This window comes from Ictalurus punctatus, chromosome 3 (assembly GCF_001660625.3).
Source record: "Ictalurus punctatus breed USDA103 chromosome 3, Coco_2.0, whole genome shotgun sequence".
In the NCBI taxonomy this organism is placed as follows: Eukaryota; Metazoa; Chordata; class Actinopteri; order Siluriformes; family Ictaluridae; genus Ictalurus; species Ictalurus punctatus.
In genome coordinates, this window is record NC_030418.2 from 32,812,121 (window position 1) to 32,823,984 (window position 11,864).

At 39.9% G+C, this 11,864-nt stretch overlaps 1 protein-coding gene across 1 annotated transcript; it reads right to left on the reverse strand.

Moving 5' to 3' along the window:
* Positions 1-8,284: 8,284 nt before the first annotated feature.
* scpp1 (secretory calcium-binding phosphoprotein 1) lies at positions 8,285-11,864 on the reverse strand. Its single transcript, XM_017463183.3, has 9 exons — positions 11,626-11,864; positions 11,484-11,538; positions 11,345-11,383; positions 11,200-11,256; positions 11,078-11,107; positions 10,929-10,964; positions 10,776-10,814; positions 10,594-10,659; positions 8,285-9,698 (listed from the first exon to the last, which is right to left on the reverse strand). The coding sequence occupies exons 2-9, from the start codon at positions 11,535-11,537 to the stop codon at positions 9,012-9,014; spliced, it is 1,008 nt and encodes a 335-aa protein (XP_017318672.1). The 5' UTR covers position 11,538; positions 11,626-11,864; the 3' UTR covers positions 8,285-9,011.

Below are 11,864 nucleotides of genomic sequence, written 5' to 3' on the forward strand. Positions count from 1 at the left end.
CTGCAGCTTTCACTTTTAATAGAATTTTGATGCAATACCTGATATTTTCACTTTTGAGAAACTATAAAGTGTTGTCTCAAAATCTTACTCAATCATACGTATAAGTTCTCACTACTATTTTAATAAAAAAAAAAAAAAAATTAAATGATTTTGAGATAAAAATGCTCCTTTCTTTTAATCCAGGTTAACATTGTCAAATGATTCAGATCTGAATCAGCTGATTCATTTTTGGTGACGTTATTTAAAGACACAGTCAGCACAGGTCACAGAGTGCATGAGAAGAGAAATTCAAGGAAACAAGGTTGGCCTGGAAATTACATAAAAAGGTTATCTGATATCACACTGTGCTAATTAATGATTACAGGCCAGTCGCTCTAACATCACATGTGATGAAGACCATGGAGCGGCTGGTTTTGGGGATACTTAGACCCCAGGTACGTCTTGCACTAGACCCGCTACAGTTTGCATACCAGGAGAGAGCGGGCGTGGACGATGCCATCACATATCTCCTGCACAGGATGCATGCTTACCTGGACAAGGGGAAAAGTGCTGTGAGAATCATGTTCTTTGATTTTTCCAGCGCTTTTAATACCATTCAACCCCTCAGACTGGGTGACAAGCTCCTGCAGATGGGTGTGGATGCTCATCTAGTATCCTGGATTGCAGACTATCTGACAGAGCGGCCACAGTTCGTCAGACTGAAGATCTGCTTCTCCGACACTGTTATCAGTAGCACCGGAGCTCCACAGAGTGCTCTCTCCAGTCCTGTTCACCCTGTACACGTCTGACTTTTGCTACAACACAGAGTCATGCCACATGCAGAAGTTTTCGGACGATACTGCAATTGTCGGGCATATCAGGGATGGGCAGGAGGAGTACAGGAGCCTGGTGGAGGACTTTGTGCAATGGTGCAAACTCAACCACCTACAACTCAACACTGCTAAGACCAAGGAGATGGTGGTAGATTTCCGGAAGTCTAAGCCTGCTCTGTTGCCAGTCACCATCGAGGGGTAAAGGTGGAGGTGGTAAACACTTACAAGTATCTGGGAATACATTTGGACAATAAACTGGACTGGTCATTCAACACTGAAGCACTCTACAAGAAAGGGCAGAGTGTCTGCAGCAAGCTCCTCTGGATGTTCTACCAGTCTGTTGTTGCCAGCGTCCTCTTCTATGCTGTGGTATGCTGGGGAGGAAGCATTAAGAAGAAGGACGCTGGACGACTGGACAGGCTGGTAAGGAAAGCTGGCTCTGTTGAGGGAGCGGAACTGGAGTGTATCACTTCAGTGTCAGACAAAAGGACCTTGAGCAAATTGATTAATATTTTGGACAATGACTGTCATCCACTCCATAACACTATCATAAAGCGAAAGAGCTTGATCAGTTGGAGGCTACGCTCACTGCCATACGCAGCTGACAGGCTCAGGAAGTCTTTTGCCGCTAGGGCTATACAACTCTTCAATGCTTCACTTAAAGGAAGAGGTGAGATAGACGTCTCTGCATAGTCTATCTGCCTCTTCACCTTTTCATACATTCTCATACAATTCCATGACCTCTTACAACAATGTTGTGTACTGGCTCACTGTGTGACTGTTTTACTGTTTACACTGTTTACACTGTTTATGGACTATATTAGCCCACATGTTCAACCCCTACCTCTATTTCCCAGTCTGTGGATCCTTGATTTGGTATATTTTACTGTTTTTTTATTAGTTATTCTTTTAGCATCCTGCTTATACTTTATTGTATGTTGTATTGTGTGTGTGATGTCTTGAGCTACTGGGACCTTGAATTTCCCCTTGGGGATCAATAAAGTATCTATCTATCTATCTGTCTGTCTGTCTGTCTGTCTGTCTGTCTGTTGTATTATACTGTATATGCCTCAAAGTACTGTATCATATGTACATATATAATGTTCCTCCTTATAACTCCACTTTATTTTAGATTTGTTTATTCAGCATTGATTGTGCCAACCCCCCCCCCCCCCCTTTTTTTTTTTACAGGTAACATCCTCCTCTACTTTCTGTTTCTACTCTTCGTCTGTGCATTTATTAGGTTAGGGTTTATAACCTGTTATAGCAAACTTATCAACAATAGGGTGATGTTAGAGCGATTTGCCGATGAGTACATTTTAAAAATGATTGAATTTTTTTAAAATCAATTTCTAGTCCCATTTCCAGTCCCGTTTAATGTTGCTTCACTTTATAAACAGCTGCTCTTTTTCTCTCACTTGAAGTTATTTAGAAAAAGAACACCAGCATATTATGTTACTTCTACCCTGTAGACAGATTTTCTGCCAACAGAAAGGCAGACAAGATACAGATTTACCTCTGACTTGCACAGAGCACTGAAACAGGAGACTCCTTCCACAATCTTACAGTAAACGTCATCACATCAGCAGTCACACACATCTGTTTATATGGAGCACTCACTTTACAATTCCCTGGGAATGAACTGTTAAAATAGAAAAGATAACACATTAGAAGAACGAGTGCATTGATGTAAACCATACAGACAGAGCTGCTGTTATAGAAAATAAATCAAGCAATCAGAATTCAAAAGCAATTCAATTTGATTTGTATAGTGCTTTTATCAACGGACATTGTGTCTCAAAGCAGCTTTACAGAAACATATAAACACAGGATAGAGATTTTAAGCGTGTGAATTTATCCGTAACGAGCGAGCCGTTGACGACGGTGGTGAGGAAAATCTCACCAAGATGATATGAGGAAGAAACCTTGAGAGGAACCAGACTCAGAAGGGAACCGTCCTCATCTGGGGAACAACGGATAGTGTGAAAGTAAACGAAAGTTCATTATGGTGTTTATATGAAGTCTGTTTGTTGAACTAGTCCACTGTTCACTAAAGGAGACCTGAGTGTAAAACTGCATGTGGTAACTGCAGTCCCAAGGCCATTGCAGCAACCGTAGTCCCAGCAACAACAGCGAGAACGTCCATGTGGAATTGAGGTCCAAAACCATTTCCATGGTACTTCAAGCAGCACAGTCCTCAGGAATCTCTAGGATGTAGCCTCCAGTTGATGAGAGCTCCATCCAGAGGTAGGGCATCAGGATGGATCAGGCAGGTCAGGAGAGCAGAAAGGGTCAGGATTACTGGCATCTCCATTAAATCATGTGTAGCTTGACAGAAGGAGAGAGGGAGACGGAGGTAAAGAGAGGGAGACATTGTTAAGTAAGACTGTGTACTTTGTGTAAAAGAAAGTCTACTCATGGTAAGCTTGAGTAAACAAATACGTCTTCAGCGAGCACTGTGGTAGAATATCATTTATTAAAAAAAAGTCATGTTTTCACCTTGTGTGTGTGTATATATATATATATATATATATATATAGCTTGTATGTATTAGTCCATGTTTATCTAGAACTGAAATGCCATTCAGTTTCTGAGGCTCCTGTACTGCAATGAAAATTTTCCCCCTTTATAAAAACCAGTCGGTTAATGATCAAACAAGTCGACATCGGTGCGTTAATGTTGGGGAAAACAGCTCTGTGAAGTGTGGGGAGCTCCCTGGACTGCAGCTGAGAACCACCGCTTTACATAATAGCCACGTAATGCCCTTTATTATCTTGAATTGCACAATGTCTAGACTGTAAATGATGCTAGCGCTTACTCCACTCTCTGAAGATTGTCTTATAAAACAGTCATTTTAGACCTAGCATAATTAGCAAACTTCGAATGGCTGCATGACTGCTTTTTATAGTAACAGAGGACCTTTATGCTCGTTGTCAAACACACAGTGATGAAATTTCAGAAAGTCCCTCTGAAGTCAGGGAAATTATGTCTGAGCAAAGTTCATTAGCTTTGCTACCACCTTCTGGTAGGTTCCAGAAATGTGTACTAAAAATATGAACTCTCACCAGCATTTAATATATCCATCCATCCATCCATCCATCTTCAACCGCTTACTCCTTTTCACGGTCGCGGGGAATCTGGAACCTATCCCAGGGAGCATCGGGCACAAGGCGGGGTACACCCTGGACAGGGTGTCAGTCCATCGCTATATATATATATATATATATATATATATATATATATATATATATATATATATATATATATATATATTGTTTTGGTCTTTATTTTGAAAATTAAAAAGCTGATTTTTAAATCACTTATAAATATGGTGTATTATGTTGAAATTGCAGATTTGTGCTTGAGCCTTTTTTCTTTTATTTTCTATCTTTTTATTTTTTATTTTTTTAACAGATAGAGTAGAGGTTCCTGCTTCTGTATAAACTTACTTAATTAAAGTTCACATTTTGGCCTCAGAGGGTGCACAGGGGGTTAGTGGTTAGCACGTTCACCTCACACCGCCAGGGTTTGGGGTTCGATTGCCCTTTGTGTGTGGAGTTTGCATGTTCTCTCTGTGCTGCAGGGGTTTCCACCGCCTACGCAGGTTTCCTCCTCCAGTCCAAGTCCAAAGACATGCGTGGTAGGCTGATTGGCATTTCCAAAGTGTCCATAGTGTGTGAGTGTGTATGTGATTGGCACCCTGTCCAGGGTGTACCCCGCCTTGTGCCCGATGCTGCCTGGGATAGGCTCCAGGTTCCTTGTGACCCTGAAAGTTAAAAGTTAAATGGTATAGAAGATGGATGGATTTTGGCCTCTGATTTTAAAGGGTGTGCTGTTTCTTTCTCCATTTAGAATCCTGGTGAACAGCTATACACTATATATATACTTTTATTATATGAGAATTGCTTCATAGTTAATCATATGAGACATTAATGTAACCATGGAAAATGTTAGTTTTCCAATATTTTTGCTGGATATTTATATGTTTGTCTGAGGGACAGGGTCACCTATAGGGCATTTAATTTCATTTTCTTGCATATAGGGGGGCCTATAGGGCACTGCATCACTTATTCTACACTGGAAGGGCATTTAATCTCATTTTCTCACATGTAGCAGCACCCTAGAGGACATTTCATTACATTTTCTCACACTTATTCTACACTGGAGGGCATTTCATCTCATTTTCTTGCATGTAGCAGCACCCTAGAGGGCATTTCATTACATTTTCTCGCACATAGCTGCACCCTAGATGGCATTTCATCACATTTCCTCACATTTATCTGCACCCTTAAGGGCATTTCATCACATTCCCTCACAGATAGTGGTACACTAGATGGCATTTCATCACGTCCTCACACACAGCTGCGCCCTAAATGGCATTTCATTACGTTTTGTCACAGGTAGCAGCACCCTAGGGGATATTCCTCATGTTTCCTAACATGTAGCTGCACCCTAGAGGGCATTTCATCATGTTTTTTTCCACTTCGAGGGCAGCCATTAGGGCACTGCATAATTTTTTCTCCATTGTAAGGGCACCCTTGTGGGCACTTTTGCAGTGTTTTTTCAACAGTGGTGGTCGGTCACTCCCCTGCAACCTTCTGCCCACTCCCGTCATCCCCCCGCGCCACCAGTACTGAAATGTGCCCACATTTCTGCCTATAGAATTGTGTTCAATTTTTCCTTGTTTTCTAGAATGATTCACTCACATCTTTCTTTTTCTTTTAAATAGTTTTTTTCTTGTTATGATTTCAGTTGCCATCTTGTAGCCAAATTCACCCCATTCCGTTTTTAACATCCTGGAAGGCATTTCTTTGTTTTTCTTTCTTACTTTCTTTCCTTCTTTCTTTCTTTTATATATATATATATATATATATATATATATATATATATATATATATATATATATATATATATATATATATATATATATTTTCCATTCATTTAATGTGGCAAACTTTTGTCCCTGTATGCGTGTGTTGAGGTTTTCCCCCCCCAGTTGTTATAGTCCGTCACTCTGGAAATAAGAAGTAAAATAGTATAATTCAGATGTAAGGGATGTTGGCTGGGATCCTCTCTGTTGACCGCATGATGTCCTGCCATTCAACCTTCTCTTGTGGGGGTTGAGCCGAACCAGACAGTAAAATTACTAACTACTGCCTCAGCGGTGGAGAGACAGAGCACGGCGTTGCGATAATTGAGCTAACGAAGAACTTCATAATGAGCAGTGCAGTGTTGTAGCTCTGGAGGACGAGTTTGAGCAACATCGGTATAAACATAATGAGTATTCCTCTCAGTATAAGGAGGAACAAACAGACTAGAAGCAGCTTATTTATTCCTTCATGCACTGCAGCACCTTGTTTCACTTATGAGAAACCTGAAGCTGACGGTATACCAGCAGTGGAACATTAAACTAGAACATCAGAAGAGAAAATATTTCGAACTGAAATTAAGTTTAAAAAAAAAAGAGAGCATTATTTGTATTTTCTACGATCGAACTACACTTATGCACCTTTTGTCGTAAGAAAATAATCGCTAAAAATGATAAAATTCAGCTTTAAATGGTACCAAATGTCCCTGTTCTTGGCTGACAGGAGTGAAACCTGATGCTCTTCTGCTCTTGCTTCAACGTTGGATTTGTTGTGCATTCTGAGATGCTTTCCTGCTCAGCATGTTTATAGTAAGGGGTTATTTGAGTTACCGTAGCCTTCCTGTAAGCTCGAACCAGTTTATCCATTCTCCTCTGATCCTCTCTCATCAGTGAAGCATTCCCACATGGTTTTTTCACCATCCCGTGCAAACTCTAGAGACTGATTTGTGTGAAAATCCCAGCAGATCAGCAGTTCCTGAAATGCTCAAACCTGCATCACCATCCATGCCTTGGTCAGAGTCACTGAGATGCCCTCTCTTGACCTACAGCTGAGGTCATAAGTTTACACGCCTTGCAGAATCTGCAAAATGTTAACCTTTTTTTTTGTTTTGTTTTTTTAAACAAGAGGGATCATAAAAATTGCATTTTGTTTTTTTTATTTATTTAATTTTAAATTTACACCAATCATCCTGTTCAAAAGTTTAAGCTTAATGTATCGTGTTGCCTTCTTGAGCGTCGGTGAACGTTCGCACCTCGTGTAATGGTCGTGTACGAGTCCCTCGGTCGTCCTCGGTGTGAAAAGATGGATCTCGACATCATATAGCCGCTGTTTGAAAGGGCTCAAATATAGAGAAGATGCTGGAAAAGTAAAGAACGTGCAGGACCTGGAGGATTTTTCTGAAGAACAGCGGGCGGTTTAACTGCTCAGGACAAACAAGGGACTCGTGAAGAACTCTCACACAACATAAACACAGTCGTTGATCATCCAATTAACGGCACAGAGTGTCAATCGAGCGTGTGTAAACATTTGAACTGGTTCATTTGTGTAAATTCGGTTATTATTGTATCTTGTGGACTACATGTAAACATCTGCTATGTGAAATAGATTATTCAGGGCGGAACTAAATAAAAAACAAAATGCAATTTTTATGATCCTTCGTATTATATATATATATATATATATATATATATATAAAGTATTAACATTAGCAAAGGTGTATGTAAACGTATGACTTCAACTGTAGGTCAAGAGATGTCCTCACACTTTGACTTTGAATATGGCGTCCCTGATCAACCCTGATCGAATCAAATAAGTAACGCTTCATTTCTGTTCCGTGACAGCGACGGAATCCTCTGAAATGTTTACAGCTGGGCCGTGTGCAGTCCATGATGGATCTAAACCCAGAATGATCTCCTATTTGGTACACAAGTATTATATTATCTTTTAAAATACAAATAAAGCTCGTCGTTTTCACGCACATTTCATTTGCCGAGTAACAGAACACTGTGATTTATGAACACGGCACTTTAGAGCTGGACTGAATTTAAAGAGTTAACGAGCGTTTTTGTTGGTTTGTTTATTTTTCACTCGGGGAAAATAAAAAGAAAAGAAGAAGGTTTGAGCTGTATTTTGAAACGGTGGAATCTTTTAAAGGGTTACGATTAAGGGAGCTGTCATTTTAGGATCATGATGATGCTTACTGTCGCAGCTCTTGAGGTCTGAGTGGAGGTAAAGAGTGAAAGCACACATTTTACCACATCCTAATCCACAAGAAGGCTGAATAAACACACACACACACACACACACACACACACACACACACACACACGCACACACACACACACACACACACACACACACACACACACACACACACACGCGCACACAGTCCCAAGCACTGCTCTGAAAGATGGACATCATGACTGTAACACACATGCACACAACTGAGGATGAGCAAAAAATATGATAAAAAAAAATCTATATATTTATTTGTTCCTAAGTCATCCACAGGAGCGTTTAAAAAAGAAACGTAGTATTCAAGAAAATTCAAGAAATTTTATTTTATAGGGCTGGGTGTACGAAATAAAATTCAAGTACAATAAATATGATAAGGCATATTTTATTTATTTATATATATATTTTTTCATAGGTCTGCATGTAAAATAAAATTCAAGTACAATAAATAAGTCGGTTTATCACAGACGTATAAAATGAAAAGATCATTTAAGGCAAATAAGGAGAGTACTGGCACGGTTACATTCAAACATTTTAAAGCAAAAAAAACAAACAAACAAACAAACAAACAAACAAACAAAAAAAACCCCAAAGGAGACATTACGGCACGAAAGGAACCGAGAGCTGCAATGTGAAGCAATGAGAACTTTCTTTATATTCTTTACCTGTAGTGTATTAGAATAAATTTACGTAATAAGTAATCATCTAACGGGATCAGAAAAACTTGCTGAGACTAGATCTATAAAATTCTTTTGTGTATATATAAAATTCTTTCTTTTTTAATCAGAAGCCAAGTATCAAATTCCGATACGGCTTTATAACATTATTGATTACGTATTATAAGTCTTAATAATAAGCCTGTATCGTTATTTATAATGCACACGGGAAATGGTCTCTAACACACATAGCTTATGATGCAGATTATACTGTATTTTATGTATAATTATTATTCTTTGGTTTGAATGAATAGGTTTGCACCTTTTATTCCTTTCATTATCATGTTGATATTTCTCTCCAGGGATTTCCACACTGCACATTTCAGAGCAGAGTCACTAGCACTAGCTATATAAATGAATCACAATATCAGCATATTCGGTCATCTCTTAAAGGTGACCTCGCGCTCGGTGCTGTCAGGCACGTGGAAGCCGTCAAATGGGTCGTTGGTTCCGTCGTCTCCGACGTTCTGGAGGACGTACTCGTCGCTGTCGCTGTCGCAGTCCTGGCTGTCGGCTCCAGGCTGGCACTCGTTAGAGCGACTCTGTTTGCTTTCGGTGCTCTCGGTGGTCTCAGTGGACTCGTGACTCTCGCTGCTGGAGCTGTTGCTGCTTTTCAGGGCGCTGTTCTCATCGCTGTCGATCGTTGATCTGTTCTCGACGCTTTTGCTCTCACTGCTGCTGTCTGAAGCGTTCTGCTGGTTTTCATTCGACTCACTGCTCTCACTGCTGCTGCTGGATTTTTCCTCTTGGCTCTCGCTGCTCTCGCTGCTCTCGCTGCTCTCACTGCTCTCACTGCTGCTGCTGTTGGAGTTCTTCTCCGGGTTTTCAGTGGACTCGCTGCTCTCACTGCTTTCGCTGCTCTCACTGCTCTCGCTGCTGCTGCTTGTTGAATTGTTGCCTTGACCCTCAGTAGACTCACTGCTCTCACTACTGCTGCTGATGCTCTTGGAGTTTTTCTCTGGGCTCTCCATAGATTTGCTGATCTCGCTGCTAGCTAACGCTAAGCTGGCCGAAGTGCTGTTGTCTTCAGAACTGATGTCCTGGGGGCTGAAGACGTGAATCCAGTTCTGCAGAGAAAGAGATTATAAATCCGTATCGTAAATTACCATAAAATCTCAGAACCCCCCGCTATCTGGTCAAAATCCCACTATCCAGTATCACCCTGAAGAGGATGGGTTCCACTCAAGGTTCCGTCCACATGTTTGAAGCTGCTTTGTAACAGTATCTTTTGTCAAATTTAACCAAGTTGAATCACCACAAACTATTTTTTTAACTCAAAACCTATTCATCAGTGTCTGAACTTGTGTGTTTGAAGAGGAAAAAAAGTTCTTCCGGATCTTTTGGAGATTGACTTTCCTGCATTTGAAGACATATGTATGGTGGGAAATAGTGTAGATTTGGCAACAAACAAACAACAACACAGTAGTGTTGCCTGTGAGAAAAAAAAACAACAAAAAACAAACAAACAAAAAAAAAAAACGAGTTGAATAATAGTTTTATTTAAACATCTTTACAAAAGTGCAACATTTTACCTTGAATGATTCAGTACAAAATTTTGGCGTCTAATCAACTACTTTCCAATCAGAGTTTCTAATCATTACATAAATATCCTGATGACATCGGGAATATCGCCAAACAGCGTATCGTGACATCATATATCACGATATTGATATTATGTCATCATATTGTCCAGCCTTATGTTTTACTGTCGCTTTAAAAAAAAAAAAAAAAAAATTAACACAAGTCTCACTATTGTTTCATTGCATCTGGATTTTCTTAAAGCTACTTTTATGACCGTGTCTGGTCAGTCGTTAACAGCGCTATGCAAATATAAATGAATCTCCTGGGGTCCTGATGAGATGAGAAGATTAAGTTAAGGTTCCTTAACTCTAAAACTGCTAAAGGGATGTTTTAACCCACAAAACTGTACACAAATGCAATACATTAAACTAACACTCCTACCTTGCGCATGATCTCTGTGCTTCCTTGGCTGTTATCGACGGTCATTCCAGCCTCTCCATTGCCAAACTATACCGAAATACCATGATAATGATAACATTACTGTGTGATATAATACTAACCATCGTAATACAGTCAATAAAACATAAATCATGAAGTCTAGAGCCTTTCTAGGAGATCGTTACCCGTTCTTCCAGCGAGTTGCTTTGGCTTGTTTCCAAGGTCTGTTCATGCACAAAAAAAAAAAACCAAAGATATTTCCAAAAACTTTAAATGACAAACTAGATATAATATCTTAAGATCTAATCTAAACAAGAGTCTTAAATTCTTTGACGTACCTTCTCAGATGAATTCGATTCCATGGATTCTGAGGTCTGTTAAGAAGTTTAAAATCATTTCGTTAATGATACATACGCCTTAATATTCGAAGTCTGTAAAAAGAAATAATTCTATATATATCACGTATCAGATCTTAAGCTGCGCTTACGGTGTCCTCTGAAGTATTTTCCTGAGAGCTCTGCACAAGAAAAGAAGAGAAAAAGTGTGTTTAGTTGTTGAATTTTAAAACGCACGATCGATATTGCTATGTAAGTGAGATCTTGAACTTACATCTTGGTCTATGGCAACGGTTTCTTCAGTAGATGCAGACATCGAGGAGGTCTGTGACTGAGAAAAAAAACAAAACCCCAGAGCATGTTAACGTCAGTGAAAATAGGAATAACTTCGAACATGAAAACCGATTGAGAATACTTACAGAGTTCGATGCGGTCTCCATCATATCCGTGTGCAAAATCTGTAAGAGTAATGCGTGTTGTCATTTTTTCCGTCGTGTTTTGTTCTGATCCTGATTGGTTTGTATTAGGGTAATTATTTATCATTTTACAGCCACTTACTGGATTTGCACCGGCAGCTCCGAGCAGGCAGAGAATCACGAAAGCCAGCTTCATTCTGCAACGCAGACGACGAATCCGAGTCAGTTAAAGGCTAAGAAAAATGCTGTTAAAAGATCGAGAGATTCAGGAGTGAGTGTCTTACCTGTTTTCTCTCAGGGTACGTGCCGTGTAAATCCCAGTAAGTGTCAGGTGCTGTGTTCTTCTTGTGCTGCTGAGTGTGGAGTAAACACTTGTGCTGAAGCCAAGGATGCAGAGAGCTCCTATTTATCTGCCTAGCTTTAAGTTAAGGTCAGCGCATCACTTCCTCCTTGCCAGCTCAGCTTTACCATTTATGACTACTGTGGGGGCATGTGTGTACTCACTCGCTCACACACACACACA

What these genes read in the sequence shown, in the direction of transcription:
- scpp1 (XM_017463183.3), bottom strand. Translation starts at nt 11,537, where the DNA reads ATGAAGCTGGCTTTCGTGATTCTCTGCCTGCTCGGAGCTGCCGGTGCA. An exon ending in AAAATACTTCAGAGGACACC is followed by an intron (nt 10,965 to 11,077) that starts GTAAGCGCAGCT and finishes ACTTCTTAACAG; the next exon opens with ACCTCAGAATCCATGGAATC. An exon ending in GCACAGAGATCATGCGCAAG is followed by an intron (nt 9,699 to 10,593) that starts GTAGGAGTGTTA and finishes CTTTCTCTGCAG; the next exon opens with AACTGGATTCACGTCTTCAG.